The sequence below is a fragment of the Choristoneura fumiferana genome, chromosome 3 (genome assembly GCF_025370935.1).
Source record: "Choristoneura fumiferana chromosome 3, NRCan_CFum_1, whole genome shotgun sequence".
NCBI classification, from domain to species: Eukaryota; Metazoa; Arthropoda; class Insecta; order Lepidoptera; family Tortricidae; genus Choristoneura; species Choristoneura fumiferana.
The window spans coordinates 5,297,736-5,318,826 of record NC_133474.1 but is presented as its reverse complement, the minus strand read 5'-3'; the positions used below and the strand labels follow the sequence as shown (position 1 = coordinate 5,318,826).

Here is a 21,091-nt window from a genome sequence, read left to right as displayed (position 1 = left end):
GTATATAAAAAATTTAATCCGAAAGCCGTATTTAATCTAAAATAATTCTAAAAAACCGGTTTCCAATTTATATCTGCCTTGATTTCGTTCAGGGGAATAACAAAACTGCTGATTTCTTACTTCGTTTACAATACGCGAAACGCTCGTGCCATGAATGAGTGACGCACCTCTGAGGGGAATCCTTAGCCGAGGCAAGCGGGGGCGATATGCGCAGGCGCCTATAAAAGCGAGCACGCGCCGCACTAGAATCATTCCGATACAATCTCCAGCCAGTAAAAGGTGCTAGAACTCGAAAAGAAAAGAAATAAGAGCATTTCAAAAATGAAGGTCTATTCCATTGTTGGTAACAAGAAGAAAGTCACCATGGAGACAAATGCCACGCGTTTGAAAGTCGTCGGCAACAACTGTGTCATCATTGTCAAGTACAACCACGGACACATCGAGGTGATCGGCAACGATTGCAAAGTCGATGTCGTTGACAACTACGGGACCATCAACCTCGTCGGAGGGAGCGGACTCGTCACTATCTCCAAGCGGTTCAAGAATGACGACGTCCAGATGCTCGGTCACTCCTGCCACTTGCTGGTAGATGGGAAGGAGAAGTCAGCATTCGACGCCGCTTTCACGTCACAACTGTCTCCGTTCAGCAAGAACTTGGACGATGTCATCGAGTCCATCTTTACATTCGTCATGCGTTGAAGATTTGCATCAAAATTTAAGTGTTTTCATTTGGAACTTTTGAAATACGTGCCCGAGAACGCACCCTTGTGGAATACCAGGACGTGAAAGTGTAACGCTTGTGAATAGGTATTTTGGATATCAATATTTGTATTGATGTAAGCGATCTGCTTTTTCTCGAGCGGTGAGCCGTGTCAAGTGTTTTGTTTATCTGATACTAGGGTATCAGTAGCTTTTAGCAAAGATATTTTTGTATATTTTTTCATTATGTCAGTGATGATTTCCCAATGTTTGTAAAATGTAAGTGCTTTTTGTGAACCGTTTTAATTAGTTAAGTGATAAAAAATGTCGTAAAAATACAAGTGAAATATAATAAAATTATTGACATGATATTTATATTTTTTACTAATTACAAACCTATATGGCATCATAAAGAATCGCCTACGTACAAAATCACATTCCTTACGTCAGAACATACAGATATGATATCACCAAAAATTTCGATGAACTAACTACTGTTTACGGTGAATGACATCTTGTCTTGATTGTTTACATTTTTTTCAATACATCATGGCTTCTGTCCAATGGGACAATTTTGCTAGTGTGTGGTTCAGAGCTACAAATGAACTGAGTCTTTTTTTGTTTCATATTAGTTAGTTTCTCAGACACTGTGCTGTCAAATGACTAGTATGGTTAGTTCGGGATACCTAACATACAACAACAACAAAAAATTGCTAAATTTATTAAACATTAATACCAGCTAGAATGTTATATTCACTACGTAATTAATTTGCTTCACTGAAGTGGATATCTTCAAAATATGCTTTTGAAAATGTCATCATAACATTTAAGTGGTTTATTTGCATCGATTTCCTTTGGTCATAGGTATCTACTGACTCTACAATTAGATAAAAAAAGTTTCAGATTTTTTTTAATACACTAATAAAATTTGCATAATGACTTAGATAATACAGGTGCGCTACTAAAACCTAATCCTACATTTACATTTTTGCCTACATTTGCAGCCATTATCTACCGAATTAATTATAATAATGACTTTATTAAATTTTTATCTACGACCAACATAATACTTACATAGATAGCATGATGTCATTCGGAGTCCCGAAAAACCCACTCATCAATTATTAACTATCAAGGAGTGCTGCAGTGTGTTATTGATAGGGCTGCCACAAACTAAAGCAAGAATAATAATGTCAATATAGTACAAAAGTAAAGTAAAGTAGAGTAAAAAAGTAGAACTTGCTGCACAAGTGTTATTTTGCTGTCACTCAGTAGAATAAATAATATGCTTAGCTACTTAATTTCTTCGCTTGGGATTAGTAGTGTAAGTTTTCGTACGATAAGATTCAGATTTTTTTTTCCTCAGCACACGTTATTGTATCCATTGGTTGATAACAAAGGTCATCACTTTTCTCATTAAACATGTCATAAATAAAAAGATGAGTTACATTTTCATATTTTTTTGTTTTTTTTTTCATAACTATAATGCTGGATTAAAATTACTTAAAAAAACTCACAGAATATTTTTGCATAATTACCTATAACCCTTCCATATAGAAAATGTGCCACCCGGTATTTATTCCTATTTTTCAAACATTAATCTCCAGTGAACATTTAATCCTACTGATATTACAAATACAAAATTATGTGAATATGGTGTGTGTGTGTTTCTTACTCCTTTACACTAAAAGGGCTGGACGTATTTGGATGAAATTTAGTATGAAGATAGCAGGACATTTGGAATAGCACAAAGTCTACTTTATACGCCGATTTTATCCTGATATTCCCACGGGATCGAGATAAAATCTCGAAATTTCATATGCTGGCAACGTTAATTCAGAACATGATATCATTGTGGGAATTTATTAAAATCTCGTAGGCATATGTACTGGCAACCCTGGAAGCGTTTTACAAGGATTAAGACATTCCGTGACTGCAGGTAGTTTCACCTCTAGTTAACACATTTGCTGTAATTACCGCCCCATAACTTTACAATATAATTGCGCAGGGTGACAACGGTTTCGGGTTTTTTGGGTTAGTCTTATTGCGTAACAGTTTTAGTTACTATATTTTGAAATGAAATGAAATTGTTTTTACTTATTCAAAATTTGTTTACACATAAAGTCGTTAGTAAGTGTTGAAATTACGTGTATATAGGTTTTAGTATACAATAAACAGATATACTACACTACTCGTATTGACTCGATATAATACAAATAGATCTGAATAGATCGCTTAAATACTACCTAAACATAATACAGTATCGTGCTAATTAATAATTAAACTTAAATGCGTAAACTAAGATTACGTACTACATTTTATTTATTTAAATAAATTATAATTTTTATTTAGTAAATTGAATACCAACTGTAAAGAGCTAATACGTGCTAAAATATAGCGAGTTATTTATCGAGGTAAAAAAATCTTAAATTTTTTAACCAGAATAAAATAGTTTTTCTAAAATTTTGTCCCATTTGTTAACACTATTATGTATGATACAGATAAAGAACTTATATTTAAAATTTAATAAGTTTTTTGTTAAAAAATCATTTTTAATACAAGCTTTTTTGCAGACTGTACTTTTGGTTGACTGTACGTGCATTGACATCTAAACTACATATCCGATCCGTACCAAATTTCAAGTCGGTACTATTAACCGTTGAGGAGTTCCCTCTTGCGGAGACGATCCTGGCAGGACCGCCAAGATATCACTACCAGATTATTGTATTGTCACCAAATTTACATAAGTATGCCAAATTTCAAGTCAATCGGAACATTGGAAGTGGGTCAAATGTAGCTTCCAAGATTTGACCCGAACAAACAAATAAACAGGGCATGTTTAATAAAAGCTTTTATAAAAGCTTGTAAAAACAAATTGTAATTATGAGCCTTTCTGATTATTTAAAATATACGTACACTCGACTACAGGAAAGCAAAAGGAGGGTTATTAAAATTAAATAATTGATCGAGGCTGGGGATTAATGCGTCGCCTTGTTTATGTCCCAATGATCTTAAAATAAAGTTGGTTCAAAGTTATAAGATTGTAGTAAAACTTTATTTTTAAATGGATTTTCAGAACTCGCAGAGCACACAAAAAAATCAAGCGAAATAAGAATCTTCCAAGACTCTTAAAAAAAAACCGTTTTCTACCGAAATTTAAACACGGCTTTTCCAAACGTTACCGATCCATCTCTGTAGATCCTTTCCCGGAATGTATTCGTCGCTGCGTAGGCGCGTGTTTCCCGAACTCCATGTTGTTGCAAAACAAACCCTTAGAAAATGAACTCTATTCCAAATGATTCACGCCTTACATTACATTGGCCGTTGATAAGGAGTGACGATCTTGTGGAAGTGGGTTGTGAGTAGTAACGAGTACAGTCCCTGATTGTTCGCCAAGTATTTTACGGGAAGTTTTGTAAATAAAGATTGTAATTCAGATTTTCCTTATTATTGTTTGGAAATTTGTAACTACAGCAAACTATCAATTACTATGCCAAGGTTACCAATACTGTATTTATTAATCTGAATAACTCGTATTTTAACCTAGATTATTTCCTAAACAACGGCATTGATATGTCATATATACGAATCTTTTCAATCATTTTAGTATAGACAGAGTTGTATTTGATTACGATTAAACCGAAGAGACCGCATTAAACTATAGAATTCCCTTTTATTATCTCTAATTTAATTATAATATGTATATCTGTCCACGTGTCCCTAATCATCAAGATTATCTTTAAACAAATTTTATCCGATTTATCAAAGTAGGCACTATTATTGTTGCCAGATGTTTCATAATAAAATAAAATGCTGACGCAAAATTATTGCAACATACCTGTATCAAATCAACCTTACGTTAGGTACGTGAAATGTGTCAACGTCAAAACATGCAATTTTGCATCGCTTGGATTTCTGCAATTTGAACTACATATTTTGTATCGATAAAGACAGGTAGTGTTTATTGAGTGATTTGTCTTGTCTGCTGGTGTTTTTTAAACCTATTAACAATAAAGTCAGTTGTTAAAAAAACTAACCATAAATAAATGCAACGGACTGCAACCTTGCAACATACAACCAGCACGAGACTATCAGTTAGGGCTTTTTCAATAAGCATGATGAAACTGTAGTAACGTTCTCTTTTGTTTCACAGAACGCTTGTTTTCTAAAAGTCCATTAAGTAATTAAAACCATGGAACTTCAGCGTCATCTTACAATATTTCATCTTCCAGCTCAGTTTTAACACCTCCATCTATTGCATTATTTTTCAACCTGACTACTATATCAGGTAGATACTACATCTAGATCTACTTTTTCTTTACTGTAGTCTAACATTTTCACAGTCTTTCCGTCTTTGGTTTTCTTTTTTATCTTAACTTTCATAATCTGTCATATGACTCAAGAATAAAGGGACTGGTTCTATTAAAGAATAGAAAGCCCGATGACGTGAATCTTCGACATGATAAGTTCCAAGACCAAATAAGGTATGAAATGTCTTGACTCATTCTCTTGTAATTACTAACGCTTCTAACCAAAAGTTCAAGATAGTAATGAATAATCGTACAAACACACACGTGTTGATAAGAAAAAGATAACGATAGTAGAGCGTACGAAATGCCATTGAGAAATACCCAAGATAAAACTTTTGCCCGACTCACCCGACTAAACCCGACCATATATCTGGCCTAATAATTTCCAAACAATTGCCGTTGTGCAGTTTTAGGATAGGAAGAACCAATTTCTTCCCGTGGGTGTCATAGAAGGTTACTGAGGGATCTGATGAGAGAGAAGACAGCAGCACTCGCTTTAGCAAATAACGAACTCTGGACTCTAGCACTGTGATGTAAAAGCCAAGGAGAAACCAATATTACCAAGATTGTTGTCATGAAGTTTCGCTACCAATCTTCGACCCCTTGACTTCTTTCCCTTGCGTAAGTCACTGTCATATCATAACTAATAGTACCTTTTAATTTTAGCATCATTAACGTGGTCGAAACGTTGGTAATTTTAGCAATAAATAGGAGTTCGATTAAGTCCCTAGTAATGTTATGCATTATGGGAGTTATGTGGATTCAAAGTCAAAGTCAAAATATCTTTATTCAATTCAGGCTAAAACAAGCACTTATGAATGTCAAAAAAAAATCTTCCACCAATCTACCATCAATTATTGTTGCTTTGGTGTTTTTGAAGCATCAGCAGTTCTGCGCTCCGACTTCTGGCTGGAGGGGGTTGTGTTCCGTCGTTTCAGGGTAGCGACGAAGACGACATTCAAAAATTCCTAAGTACCTAGTTTAAATTTTTTTGATGTCTTTTTTGTTCCTTATAATTATAATTGTATAATTGAATTTTACATTGCATGGTTTCCATAACTGTAATGCTGTAATTTTTATTGGTAAATAAATAGTAATAGTTATTTAAAGGACTAAGGTTACCGACATAGCTCGATGAATTGCGAAACTGAAGTGGCAGGAGCACATTACTCGCAGGACTGATGGCAGAAGGTTCTCGAATGGCGTCCGCGGACCGTGAGACGAGCTGTCGGTACAAGATGGAGCGGCGACCTGGTTAAGATCGCGGGATCGCGGTGGATGCGGAAAGCACAAAACCGTTCTGAGTGGAGAGCCTTGGGGAAGGCCTATGTCCAGCAGTGGACGTCTTTCGGCTGACATGATGATGATGATGATAATAGTTATTGGCCATTTTATTAAATAAAAGTACCTAGAGCTACCCTTCTTCATTGTCACCCTACACGGCTAGTTAGAATGGTCATTAGGTAAATGGGTGAAAACCACTTCGACAGTATACCCCATATTTGGATGTACTACAAAAATTGGTTACGGTTTGATATCTCTGATAATCTATGCCGTCGTTGCCCCCTAATATATTTGGCTAGCTGATGCTGATAACAAAACTGCGTTGCGTTACATTGCAGTGCTGTCGAGCAAAGGAGTTAGCAGTGGCCAAGCAAAGCCGCAATGTAATATGGACTATGTTTTTGTACACTTATCCAAATCTTTGGCGACAAAACTAATCATTTTGACCGACTTTCGAGGCCCCCGTGATGTTAGGGGCCTTGGCGTACCCATGTGCCCTTATAGGAAAGACGGTATAGCGTAGCACGTCCACTGTAGGACATAAAACTCCCCCGTATACCTCCAGTCTACCAACGAGATGGACGGATGACCTGGCTAAAGTCGCGGTCACGGTGGATGCAAGCCGCTTCCAACCGAGGCAACTGGAGGTCTATGGGGGAGGCCTATGTCCAACAGAGGACGTCCTACGGCTGATATGATGATGATAATGATACCTCCAGTTGCTTCGGTTGGAAGCAGCCTGCATCCATCGTGAGCCTGCGGTCATCCGTTCATTCCTGCGCTTGCCGTTCCAGGGTCTCCATTCGAGAACATTCGAGATATTTCCTGTAACATTTAAACTGAAAATGATTTTAGAGTTTCGTACCCGAAGTATCAAGGGGTCTCAATCGCTTTCCCGTCTCTCTCGCTCATCATCAGTCTGTCTGTCTGGATTATAGCCGCCGCAACAACAAAAATTAGAAAAGGGTAGATACCTACTTAACGTTAAAAAATAAAAATACTCATGCAACGCAACTAAGAGTTCTTCCTTGTTTTGTTCGGTATTAAATATAATATGGAACTTAGCTTGTTTTTAAGCGATCTTCATCTCATCATTGTCATTATTTGTACATTATTTGTACAAACTAAATTCTAAATGACTAGCGCATGGGCAAAGTGTCAAAGGAATCCCCGGTTAAAATGACTGCGGTATCAACAAGACCAACAATCATTGCAATGATTTTGTCATTATGTACTTTGTGAAGAACAATAGGTATGTGCATGCATACGTGCCTACTCGCTGTTGCCGAAGTCGTGGTTGTTAAAATAAAAATAGTACAATATTAATTAGAAAAATATATAACCAAATTACCTTTTTCCCGCGACTTTATCTGCAAAGCATTCGTTTATCCCGCATGAATTTTCTTAGATGAAAATATCCTATGTGTGAATTTAGGCTCTATTAGTTATATGTGTGCTAAATTTCATTCAAATATTTCAAATGCTTCGAGCTGTTTTTGCATGTTTTTTTCAAATACCCAAACATAGAAAACCTGCACACAGCGAGGCATTTATTTGTTAAATGATGTGCCTGAAGCACGGGTTCTCCGTGGAAACAACAATGCAAGCCCTCTCATTCTGATAAGAAGCCTGTGCCCAGCAATGGGACATATATTTACAGGCAGTTGACAATGTTTTCCTACGCCAGTTCTTAAAACAAACTCAACGAAATTACCAATCAAATTTGCGTACAGTCGTCAACTTCATTAGCGCTTTAAAAAAACTACCAAACCAATACACGAGTTTTTGTCGATATAACGGTCAGATTGAGTGATGGCCGACTCCGGCGCAGGAAATCCCCGTGGCTGCCGCAGACTGGTAAAGAGCGGTTTCATCACTTAAAAAATAATATACTTTCTTCAAAGTCCGGCTCCTTAAGTAGTTGCTGGTGCTCATGGGCGGCGGTGATCATTTCTTATCAAATGAGCCGCTTGCTCTCATAACAAAAAAAAGAAATATGTTTTTGGTACGAAAATAATTTTCAATACAAGCTGTTTTTGCTGACTGTATTCTTTCTTAATAAGCTATAATAGTTTCCCGAGAAATGCTCCGTCAGAAAATAATTGGACACGATTTTTTTTGTCAAACCTTTTAACCGCCAATACGTTTCATTTGTACGTGCCCGTATCGCCACCTACATCGAAACTAATATGACACACACACACACACACACAAACATCACGCCTGTATTCCCAAATGGGGTAGGCAGAGCACACGAAACGTTACCGCTTCGGAGCCACTTTTAGCAATTTTAGGTTTTAAGTTTGTCAAAAATGGTAAAATAGTGACAGTTTGCTAGCCTGTCGCCTACGGTATACCTTAACCTATATCCTCAGTCGCCTTTTACGACACCCACGGAAGAAATGGAGAGAGGTGTAATTCTAACCCAAAACTATATGACAACTAAAACTATATGACATTATAAGACTACGGCGATAGTGACTGGACATTGGGTGACTTATATATCAGACTACGGCAGTCAAAAGGTTAAGAAAAAATTATGAAGATTTAGCCAGTTAAAGTTCCGCGTGACGTCACGCCGCGTTATACTTTTTTCCGTGACGTGACGAGCCCCCCCTCCTGAACTTTGACGCGCTTCACTTTGTATTTTTTTTTTAATTGACAACAGAAAAAATACGTGTCCCATATTTCTGATAAGAGATTATAAACAGAATAACTTTTCACTCTCTGTCTAATTGACAATTTAAAACGTTCATATCATCGTGTTTTTGAAAGATATTTTAGAAGGTTCTTTCAACAACTCGATTTGTCAAATTGCTAAAACTAAAAATATACTTGAACCAATAAAAAAATATACCTACCTGCATATTCCCTATTGTACCACGCTACATGCAAACAGGAGATCAAACTATCTCCAATTTACGAAGTGATGCCACTGTTAGCAATAGTATATGTGTAAAAAAAAACCACATGGAATGAAAGCGGCTGTTTTGTAATAAAAAACATGCTAATGCAAGTCGGGTGCACCGAACAAATTTGTAGGTATTGATGAATGTCTATGTATGTTGGCGTCACTCTCCTAAGCAAAATTACTACAATTATTGATTAAATTCGATAGAATCAACAAATTGAAAGAAATGCTTAGTCAAACGCAACAAGTTTTTCTTTATTTCCTAATATTTTATACGCGCTACATGTAGAGCGTGTAATTGTGTATGAGCGCCATCTATTGACACAAGTGCGTACCACGAGGTGTGTGACGTCGCGTCATAATAACATCAAAACAAATATTTTTACAGCATTTCGTTGTAATTCTACGAATTCCACGAGCAACGATTGTGTAACAAGTAACAATTTAATTAATAAATAAGATAACTAAGTAAGTAGTAATATATGTAATACCTATAAGTAATATTAAAACTGTAACAGTGTTTCCTTCGATGTTAAAAAGTTCAATCACACATACACAAACACAAACAAAACAAAAGAGACATGCATAATTAATTAATCTGTCATAATTTAAAAAATCCTCATCAATGGGTCGATTCAGTTTATGCAGTCAATTTAACTAATTAAAAATTATTATACCTATAAGATAACAGGTTATTTTGCAATATTACACTTTTATCGCGAACTAACGAGAGTTCTGATCGGAATCAGCATAAATTGAGATTAAAATAACCTCAATTTATTTTAACTCGGTTAAAAAAATAAAAATCGTGCGATCGTGATTCAATGCGAATAGCAATAATAACATCACTGTGGTAGAGACATTGTCGCAAAGAGCAACGGCGTCTAATCGATAAATTCACCCGCTCACTCAGAGGTTCCATGGTGTAATGGTTAGCACTCTGGACTTTGAATCCAGCGATCCGAGTTCAAATCTCGGTGGAACCTGGTAGTCTTTTTTCTTTTTTTCTCTTTATGTGCGTGCGTACAAAAAAAACACTGGCTTGTTTTGATATACTTATGACTGCATAGCGATAATTCAGGTGTTTTTTTTATTTTGTTTTGTTTTCACGATTTTATATTAACTTCCCTTGTAAGTCTTGTAACTATGTAATTGCCTTTACAGCACAATAAAAATAAATTATAGTTTAAAAACTAAAACATTTTTTATGTATACATTTTTTAATACTCTACTCATGACATCTACTCATGACTGGATAATGATAGGTTATTTTTTTTTCAAAGAATAATACATAATTTTCTATTCTTTAACAGAAAATCAAGTGCACATTCAAATTCCAAAAGCAAAAAGACTGTCATTACGAAGTAACAGACAATAATTATCGTAATTCTAACATGAAATGTCACACGACTAACCTACTAGCCGCTCCTATCCCCCAGAGCTCTATAGGGTTTAATGAAAAAGCATCAAATTCCGTAATAGATGGTTCCGTGCCACTACTTCACTAGTCTGACTGGAGTACCGCAAGGGACATACAAAATGTAGGGACGTACAAAATAGCGCAGGGGACACACAATTTATTAATCAGAAATAATAATTCACAGGTAATGTTTAGTGTTAAGATATGGATGGGTGTGGGCAGTGAAGGGTTAAGGGCCGGTGGAATGGTTAACTTGTGATTAATTATTGATGATGTTGTTTTTAAAAGGCTATTTTTAGATGTTTTTTACGATAGGTATATAAGTACATGACGCGTAAGTTTTTTTTGGGCGCATAAATAAGGCCACCTGTAAAAATATGTTTTGAAATGTTATGAAAAGTATATGTTTTCTATGTATATTGATGACGTCTATGTTGAACAAGTATGGAAAGAGTAATTAGGAATATTTATTTAAATTAATTCCTAATAGAAGACAGACTTGCGGAGTTAAACTATAATGTACCTACATAATTAGCTCTGTTGAAAAATAATACGAATAATTTACAAGGAACTTTTCCATTCAGTCTTTTTGTATGGTTTACTTCTGGTTGACATGGTTAAACTTTTTGAATTCCACTCTAATACCCAAGCCGATGTATTCTTTTGTCTGGTTTACGTGCATGGGATTATAATATGGATTATTAGTCGGCAGTGGCGTGAACTAAACATTTTCGTTAGGCGACCCAGAGAGTAAGTGAAGCTTGATTTACGAGTAAGTAAGTACGTCTTTGGATGCAACTCATCGGAGTTAGTTTGCCATGCCATTACTGATGTCGTGTGAAAACTTCAGACAACCCGGTGGGAATCGAGTTGTTAAGACGGTACGCCTCTATTAGTCGGTGTATTTCTTATTGCTGTACATAATCGTAATATGATTTAAATATTTCGAATGTATTACTGCCCGTCTTCACATTTACTCATATATTGCGAAGTCAAAAATCAACATTTCATTATATGTGTTTCTCTGTGTACCTGTTTTCTGTATCGCTTACTATTTCTGGTGTACAATAAAGAGTAATTGTATTGTATTGTATTGTATAGAATAGGCTTGTGTTTGACCGCAATGATTAAGACGCTTGATGGTAAGCGAAGACGTGGACGTGGACTAAGACTAAGATAGAGCACGCTTCCCTAATAAATGCCCATTCGCCCTAGATTGGAAGACGGCTAGTTTGTGTAGCAATCAGGGAACACAGACGTAAAATACTTTTTTTTTTTAAACACTAACCCCCTGTTTCACCATCTATTGATTAAATTTATTTGACGGGTAAATGTGATGCCGTCTCTGGTTATTTTGTTCGAATAGACGGAGACGGCATCACATTTACCCGTCAAATAAAATTAATCAATGGGTGGTGAAACAGCCCCTAAGTGACGTTTAGCAGAAAGTCGGAGCGGCTAATCCGGACTTTAAAAAGCAAGTGTCAAACCTTTACAATTTGACTAACCAGAGTTTAAACTGTTTCACCGGCCCTCTAGATTTTAATCCACACGTCCCGTGGGCCGGTAGCGAAAGAGTTAGTATTTTTAATTAACCTAATCAGTTAATTGGGGTGTGGCGTCGTTTAAATGGTAATACCAACCGCTTGAGGATTGAATAATCTTTGTATCACGGAACAAATGCGGTAAATCAAAAATGGAATAAGTTCTATCTGTCAAAGCTACTTAGTCGCCGTGAACTCAAAGGTTGTAAGAAAATATCGCAAGTGAATACCATCTTTATCTACAGGCTGACTCCTAAGTGAGAATTGAAAGAATGCCGATTTCATTTCAGACTCCAGTTCGTAAAAAAAGTTTGCATGGGAATGTTCTTTTTGCTACCAAAATTCTATGGTATGAGGTAACAAAAAAACCGGCCAAGAGCATGTCGGACACGCCCAAAATAGGGTTCCGTAGCCATTACGAACTATAAACTTTTGCCATTTTGGCTACGGAACCCTAAAAAAGACATTTCCATACAAACTAATATATTTTGTTTATGGTATAGTAATGTCAATGTTCCCTTATATCGAAAGTGCAATATTTATTTATTTATTTGCCAATAAAAAATTACAGCATTACAGTAAAACCAATGCGCTGTAAAATTCAAATTATACTTACAAAAAACACAAAAAAAACATTAAAAACAAAAAAAAAAGTTATTTAGGAATTTTTATCCTTGCTTCCCTAAAGCGACGGAAGACCACACACTCTGGCCAGAAATCGGAGTGCAGGAACATCTGCTGGTGCTTAGCCGGCACTGGAGTCTAAAAGAGCGAAATTTGTTTAGACTATTAGACTCGAGCGGGCGGATAAAAACCTCGGCTCCCTTCAACCGACCCCGAGCTGCCTCGCGGATCTGCTCGAAGACCTTGTCTTCCGTCGTCTTAATATGCAATTGTGCAGTTTTAAAACACACTCAATCCTATTTTAAAACCGCGCTGGGCATGGCAAAATATTATTGTTATGCGTTTATTTATGTATTACAATAAATAAAAAAGAAACAGGTTCCACCGAGATTTGAACTCGGATCGCTGGATTCAAAGTCCAGAGTGCTCACCATTACACCATGGAACCGTCTTTTGGTATCACCAATTATTCTACTTGCAACTACATGTATTGTAAATGCTTGAGCAAAAATAATAGGAGCGCACTTGAACAAATAAAATACGTAGCAGTTCTTTGTTCATGATTGCAGGTAATTGATTATTATTATGGAAATCGTAATGAGCAATTAATTTTGTAATGAGCAATCAAGCGGTTCCATGGTGTAATGGTGAGCACTCTGGACTCTGAATCCAGCGATCCGAGTTCAAATCTCGGTGGGACCTGTACTTTTTGTTGTGTTACTATTTATTTTGAGAGCTTTTAGTTTCATCAAATATTCAAAAATTATACACATCGCAATGCTTGGCAACCGTGGTAGGAGTGGGCTTATACCACCTACTACCAAAATATTACCTATTGGTTTTAGGGGTGCCGAAATTACATGACGGTATCACATCTTGTTGGCTGATGTCCTACGCTGCGCTCGTTGATACTCGAACTCCATTCGAGAACTTTTCGGCCCCAACGGCCATCCGGTCTCCAAGCCGACCAGCCCATTGCCACTTCAACGAGCTAATTCGCTTGGCTACGACTTCTTGGAACCGGGACTATAGGAACTCATGATTATAAGCCAGGGACTAGTCAGATCGTTGCTGAGTTTTCATCATTTTGAACATGAAACTACCGTGAGACTCACTCATAATAAATATATTGACCCGGATAACTCACCCACTCACTCTCACTCTGTACTTGCGAGAGAGATTTTTTTCATTCCGCGGAAAGTGCGTGAAGCTATCGAGATTAGTCTTCATCCGAATTTTAACCGGGATAGTGGTTGGACGGTACCCCTCCGAGTTGGAAAACGGTGTTAAATACTCGTGCTGCGTCATCGGTGTGTGTGAACATACCTTTACAAAGCGATGTTGTTAGTGTTGTGTGCTACCCTACATTTGACAGTGTAATGAAAATGATGATGAAAACGCGGGTAGTTGTGTGCCGGTGTCAGTTTCGTCGGGTAGTCTCGCGAGCAGAGCGGTGGCGCGCAGTGCGCGTGTTGCAGCAGCCGCCGAGTCGCGTTGCTCCGAAGACGAAGGGCTACGGATTAGCCCGAAACATGTCCAGCTAAACTCGATTTAAGACGTGAGTTATCCGGGTCAATATATTTATGATTTCTTTTCATCATCTTCGTCATCATATCAGCCATAGGACATCCACTGTTGGACATAGGCCTTCCCCTATAGACCTCCAGTCTCTTCGGTTGGAAGTGGCCTGCATCCACCTTGAAGCGGCTTTAACCAAGGCCTCTGGCCATCTCGTTGGTAGTGGTTGGCCTCCGCTGCGCTTTCCCATCCTTGGACTTAAGCACAGAGCCGTTTAAGATACTTTTTTAAAGGTTTTTTCCACTAGGTCTTGAGCCGCTTTCTCTGCACGTGTGCGTATTACTCACGTGCCCGGTGAATTCCCGACAGATAGGTTAAAGTCATCGAGGAGACTCAACGAGGCGATAAGTGTTACACAACACTGCAATGTTACATACAATGCGGAAAAGTCCCTTGAAAATACAGTTAAATCTAATTTTGTCATTAATTTCTTCTTCTTCTTCTCTTTTAAAATATGGCTTTTCTGTCCTAATTAATAGGACAATTTCGCCAGTGTCAAGTTAAACTCTCTTTGAGAGGCACGTTGTACGGTGATTGTAGTTTTTGCAACTTGATAGTAAAATTGCAGAAACCACGTGGAGACCACTTGCGCATTAAAAAATGTTAGACACGAGAGCAATATAGGATTTTGGGATCACTGTTCACTGTTAAGGTTAATCGCCGCATAAAACACTATCAAAATTATACTTCAACTAGCCAAACAAACAGAAATAGCAAAATTAGATATTGTCTACATCCGCCATCTTCGAATGCTACAAATCGAATCCCATTAATTTCAAATATAGCAATAATTAACGTTGATCCGTTTATTTTGACAAAAACAGCCAAGTTTGAGACGCATTCGTACACTGAGAGTTCTGCACAAATTTATAAACCGGCAGAATTTTTATGCACATTTTGAAAAGGAAGTATCTTTTAACGTGAAGTGTTAAAGAATACGGTCATAGGAACGACTGCAACGTTCGTACATTTGTCAACAACAAGTCAGTAAAAAAGCTTGTTTTAAAACGATTTATTAACACGAAATTATCCCTTCTAAGGTATCTACCTACAGAACCCTGTACCCTTAGTGTAAGTTTTCGGTTACAAAATACGTCTCGATCGCGTTCGCGTTAAAATCTCAATTTGTATGGAAACACGAACAGCGCTCTAGTGGATGCTTTTGTAACCGAAAAATTACACTAAGGGCACTGTGAACCACTTAGAGGCTTTGACCCTCAAAAAGTTCAGGTCCCACCGAGATTTGAACTCGGATCGCTGGATTCAGAGTCCAGAGTGCTCACCATTACACCATGGAACCGCTTAATTGCTTTACTAAATGATTAGTCTTTAGCGAGAAAAACGTTAAGTAATTATCTTTAGGTAACAATTGAATAAATATACTGTCTTTTGTTTTGGGTTTGTAGATGTTACTCTTTGACAGCTAGCAAATACATAGTATGATCAATGTTGCTACATGTCCCTCTTTTGGCAGGATGCTCTGATTTTCATCTAAAATTCTATGTCCCGGCCGGGACAATACCGTTTTTGAAAGACATCTCAAAGGTGCAAACGGCGTAACAAAAAAGTAACAGATTTTTCTTCAAACCCATTTTCTGTGGCTATTTTGGCCATCTTTAAATTTGTCATGTAGTGTTATACCTACGATTGGCGGTCACATGCAAGCAACTGTCACCAGCGCTCACGCATTTCTAACCATACCTAGGGCGAGTTCAAGTATTACGTAACGCAATTTTTTTCTTGAAAAACGTTATGATGCGTTACAGGGCCTTGGTTTAAAAATCTCAAAAAATTGCATTACGTATTACTACCCCACCCATATAAAGGGTTATATACTAAGTTCATTCTTAAATATGGTTTTACCCAGGACAACCGTTTCTAGTCCATTGTTTCCTGATGCTTACTTTTAAGTAATCATCCCTGGTCGATGAAACATTATGTTATTATTTAAATTAAATAAGAAAAAACATTTTAAATTCAAATTCAAAATTCAAATGATTATTTAAGTAAATAGGCCGCAATGGGCACTTTTACACGTCATTTTTTTAAACTACCAGCGCTTTCGGAAGCATCATTGCCAAGAAGAATGCGCCGCAAGAAACTTGGCAGAAAGTCATTTTTCATAATAAGTAATATAATTACAAATAATACTTAAAAAACTACATTATACAATTAAAGAAAAAAATACAAGAAATAATAATAATAAAAAATACAGGGATGTATGGTCTTAGTTACAATACTAAACACTAACTATATCTAAACTATATCTACGTTCAGTGGAAGTGTAGAATGCTTCCACCGTCATAAATTTTAAAATAATAATAACAATAATTTAGTTCTGAATATACATTCAGGTCAAGTAACCATTAAGCTTTTGGATTTCGAAGGCAAGTTCACGTCTGCCGCCCCCAAAGTAGCTACACGCACTCATAATATGCTCTGAAAGCAGACGCTACCGAGGGCATGGTATTGCTTCCGTTGATAAGCTCTATGGATCGTCTTAGGAACTTCGACGTCGCGCCTGTGGCTAGAATTTAAACTAAAAATATAAAAGTTTAAAATCCATAAGCTTAACAATATACAGCCTTAAACATAGCAAGGGGAGTATAAAGTCCCTGAGTTAATAATAAAATTATTATACAGCAAGGGATGTATAAAGTCCCTATGTTAACAATAAAATTTCCTAATCTAAATAATTCAGAGATGTATATAGTCTTAAATGTCAAAGCAAACTAATAAACTATACAATCTTCAGAGGTGTAAAAGCCCCAAGGTCAAAAAACCAATAACAATTACTAAATAAAGAAATGGAGACGTACGCGTATTTGCGTCCGCAGGCCATTTTAGCCAATACCATCTTTTCTAAAGAAAATGTTGACAAAAGTACAGGTCCCACCGAGATTTGAACTCGGATCGCTGGATTCAGAGTCCAGAGTGCTCACCATTACACCATGGAACCGCTTGGTTGTATAACAAAACGATTAGTCGTTACAAATACAAAGAAAGCGAACAATTGAATAAATACTTCGGTATTGTTCTAGATCAGTGGTCATCAATTATTCTTAGACACTAATTAGGTTTATAAAAGAGTGTGATACTATTATTTTATCGGGATAAGAAGCGGTTCCATGGTGTAATGGTGAGCACTCTGGACTCTGAATCCAGCGATCCGAGTTCAAATCTCGGTGGGACCTGACTTTTTGCTTTACAAAAATCCAAGGAAATACATATTAAACGAAGTTAGGCAACGGTAGTTTTGTTTGGCCAGTATACATATGTATTTCAATTCAATTCAATTCAAATCATTTATTTCATGTAACAAAACACATAATATATTAGTAAATACATTTAAGAAGGGGTTAGTAACTTATATACACATACTAATTAATATGTTTACGGAAAATAATAATTTTTAATACAAACTTTTTGCTGACTCTAGGTAGGCCTAGTTTTTGTTGACTGCATTTGCAATGTTAAGTAAGCTACGTATCGCCGCTAACTTTGTAAAAATCTCGTATCTCGAATCAATACGTCAACAAAATGTAACCTTGAAGTAATGCTTATAAAGTTCAGTCAGAAAAATTATCCATTTTGAGGTACGAGTTTGTTTTAAGTAGCGTCGATATACGTATTACATTTTGTAGTTGATGCAATCATTAAAATGGGGTGAAAGTCCACTTGTAAGATTTGACCCGAATAAACAACAAATCTGTAACAAAGTCATCTTACGTCTCTTTTGTTTTAAGGTCTTTACCCATAGCACCGTATCATAACATGACCGTAATAGCAACGTGGCTAGCAAAATATTACAATTATTCTTTGTAATGGAAAGTGAGATTATGCTCACTAGCATGTTTCCTAATAAGCTCCTAAGCAACCTCGCCGTCGCGTGTCATGTAATGATACGGTGTAGGGCGAAGGGATAGAGACCTCTAAAAAGTAGAAGGATAAGAGAAGTGAATGGTCATTTAGCTCTTGATTACATGACTGAACAAGGGATCTTTTAGATGTCCCCCTCATCGCAGTTATGACAAGTAAATGTTATTTAACAAAAAAAAACTGATCCAAAACCGCGAAAGCATTTTAGAATGGACAATATAGTGATATTAGTAGTCATCATCATATCAGCCATAGGACATCCACTGTTGGACATAAATAGGCCTCCCCCATACTCGTAGACCTCCAGTTGCTTCGGTTGGAAGCGGCTTGCATCCACCGTGAACCCGCGACTTTAACCAGGTCATCCGTCCATCTCGTAGTACAATAGTAGTACAATCTGTATAAGAACTTTTACAAGCAAAATTTTAATACAGTTCCGTTATTTTCCTTTATAACCGTTGACCTCGTTTTTTCATAAAGCAATTGCCAATAAAGTCTTTAGATGGGAGAGCGTATGTTTAATATTATTATTGAAGTCAGGCCAAGAAGACAAAAAGATACGTACTGTAAAACGCTATACATACCTTCCGCAGAAATAGCATACATCGGTGAAAGTATTTTCAGACGCGACGATACATATGCCAAAATCTGATGCATCGGTCAGCCGGTTCCATGGTGTAATGGTTAGCACTCTGGACTCTGAATCCAGCGATCCGAGTTCAAATCTCGGTGGGACCTGATACATTTTGTTGCCTCTTAAAAAAATCTTATCTTAATCTGGTAATAAAATTATAAATGAAGTACTTAAATCAGTATCTGCGTGCGTGCATGTGTAAGTATGTAACTCTTTCACACTAAAACGACTGAACAGATTTGGATGGAATTAAGTACGTCGATATCTGGACTTTTAGGATAACAATATGTACTACTTTTTATCCCAAATTCGCACGGGATCCCGATGAAATCTTAAAATGTTAAGTGCTAAGTCTAAAAATACTTTTTGCGTGGCTGTTGTTCATACCACAATTTAAGTTTTGCAGAATATTACAGATATTTAAGAAGAGGTCCAGATTTTCATTCTATTTTAGTTATACTGCAGGTAATCAAAATAATTATTATCAAGAGCCGTATTACCTACTATTCATTTCGAAAGACCGTCGGCGGGTCGGATTAAATCCCAGCGCGGGCTTCAGTTGGCCCGCGGGCCGTACTTTGCCCACATTGGGTTAGTTTGATCTTCAAACATAGCTTTGACAAAAAGTTACAAAGACAAACAACTCATCATAGTAAGATTATAGTAGCTAAGTGGCGCTAGTTGACGCATTGTTTATTTGGCAGTATATTTGTATCTTATCCATTTCATAAGACATTTGGGTTCGTTCCAAACGTAATATCTTCCAAGAAATCATGTACGGTACGGAGTACTTTTGAGAAATATTTAATTTTAGTTAGCTTCCTAAGAAAAAATTTAGCGTAAAATTACAGATAAGGTGACCCGGGGCTATTGTAGCTGGAGAGATATTGTATATATCTGAGCCGTCTGATGGCGTCGTTTATGTGTGTTGTGTGAAGAGTCTTCTGGCGAACACAACGTAAAATGGCAGAGAAGAACATGGCGTCGTAAGGACGCCATCAGACGGCTCAGAAACAATATCCCCCCAGCTACAACAGCCCCGGGTCACCTTAACAGTTTTTAGTAGGAATCCCCTGAAAATACACATTTTTTATCTTTCTACAAAAGGCGAAAACGGAACCCTTTTTTTAATTTTATTATTTAGTTTTCACCTGTCCCGTTGTCTGTCTGTCTGTCTGCCTGTTTGTCTGTAATCAAATCTTGCAAGTTAAATTCGACCAACTTCCAGTAGTTGAATTGACTTGAAATTTGGTATGCTTATGTAAATTGCGTGACAATACAATAATCTGGTGACATCCTGGTAGTCTGGCCAGGATCGTCTCCACAGGACGGAATCTTCAATGGCTAATGGTCTTGACTTGAAATTTGGTATATGCAAATGTAGTTTGGGTGACCTGACAATACAAGGACAGTCCACAAAAAGTACAGTCAACAAAAAAAGCTTGTATTAAAATGATTTTTTTCCCAAAAACTTATGATCACTTTGATGTCCGCCTGTCTGTCTGTCTGTCCGTCTGTCAGACCCTTTTTCTTAAGAATGCGTGGAGGTATAAAGCTGAAAGTGAAATCAAATACTCAGGTCCCTTTGTGTCTTGACGCAAAAATTTCTTCCCTAAATTAATTTTACGTAAATCTGAATCTGATCAGCCGTCATTGCGAGATTGAGTATCATACATCAAAACTTCAAAACACTCAAATATCTTAGGATAGGATAGGATAGAATAGGATAGGATAGGATAGGATATGATAGGACAGGATAGGATAGGATAGAATAGGATAGGATGGGATACGATAGGATAGGATTAAATTTAAAACACCATGTAAAAGCGTATCCTGAATCCTTTGAAGATTCGTCCAACTCGCTCCGGATCCAAAGTTATTCCAAATGCACAGATATTATAGTACTGCATGTCTGACACGCTCCCCCGGCGCCCCAGTTTACCATTGTAACTCGATAATATATTTTATCGACGGGCAACATTCGAAAATGGCTCCTTGCCGTCGCAGAAACAGATCGCATTCAACATTTTTATTTTGTCAATATTTAATGTGAAGGTGGTTTGGACGCGGTTCGGGAGCGCGATGAGTCCGAAGATAGATAGGACCAGAAATAAATGGCGTGCGAGCTAATAGCGCTAGGCGCCATATTGGGCTCAGAGCCTGTTCAGAAACTGTGGTACAAAATAATTACTTTAAATTTGCTTTGTT

General features: G+C 37.0%; 1 protein-coding gene and 7 non-coding genes across 8 annotated transcripts; 5 read left to right on the top strand and 3 right to left on the bottom strand.

Moving 5' to 3' along the window:
- The first annotated feature begins 243 nt into the window (after positions 1–243).
- On the top strand, positions 244–1,070 carry pirk (poor Imd response upon knock-in). The gene has a single exon (XM_074085043.1). It carries the CDS (start codon positions 322–324, stop codon positions 697–699), a length of 378 nt encoding a protein of 125 aa, XP_073941144.1. The 5' UTR covers positions 244–321; the 3' UTR covers positions 700–1,070.
- Positions 1,071–10,118: 9,048 nt separating this feature from the next.
- Positions 10,119–10,190, top strand: TRNAQ-UUG (transfer RNA glutamine (anticodon UUG)). Its single transcript has one exon. It is a non-coding gene; the product is annotated as a tRNA-Gln (tRNA).
- A 2,978-nt stretch (positions 10,191–13,168) lies between these two features.
- TRNAQ-UUG (transfer RNA glutamine (anticodon UUG)) lies at positions 13,169–13,240 on the bottom strand. Its single transcript has one exon. It is a non-coding gene; the product is annotated as a tRNA-Gln (tRNA).
- Positions 13,241–13,422: 182 nt separating this feature from the next.
- TRNAQ-CUG (transfer RNA glutamine (anticodon CUG)) lies at positions 13,423–13,494 on the top strand. Its single transcript has one exon. It is a non-coding gene; the product is annotated as a tRNA-Gln (tRNA).
- A 2,104-nt stretch (positions 13,495–15,598) lies between these two features.
- TRNAQ-CUG (transfer RNA glutamine (anticodon CUG)) lies at positions 15,599–15,670 on the bottom strand. Its single transcript has one exon. It is a non-coding gene; the product is annotated as a tRNA-Gln (tRNA).
- A 1,587-nt stretch (positions 15,671–17,257) lies between these two features.
- TRNAQ-CUG (transfer RNA glutamine (anticodon CUG)) lies at positions 17,258–17,329 on the bottom strand. Its single transcript has one exon. It is a non-coding gene; the product is annotated as a tRNA-Gln (tRNA).
- Positions 17,330–17,492: 163 nt separating this feature from the next.
- TRNAQ-CUG (transfer RNA glutamine (anticodon CUG)) lies at positions 17,493–17,564 on the top strand. The gene has a single exon. It is a non-coding gene; the product is annotated as a tRNA-Gln (tRNA).
- A 1,351-nt stretch (positions 17,565–18,915) lies between these two features.
- TRNAQ-CUG (transfer RNA glutamine (anticodon CUG)) lies at positions 18,916–18,987 on the top strand. Its single transcript has one exon. It is a non-coding gene; the product is annotated as a tRNA-Gln (tRNA).
- Positions 18,988–21,091: the final 2,104 nt, after the last annotated feature.

Bases quoted from the DNA above. Each gene is read 5' to 3' on its own strand.
- pirk (XM_074085043.1), top strand. From the start codon at position 322: ATGAAGGTCTATTCCATTGTTGGTAACAAGAAGAAAGTCACCATGGAG.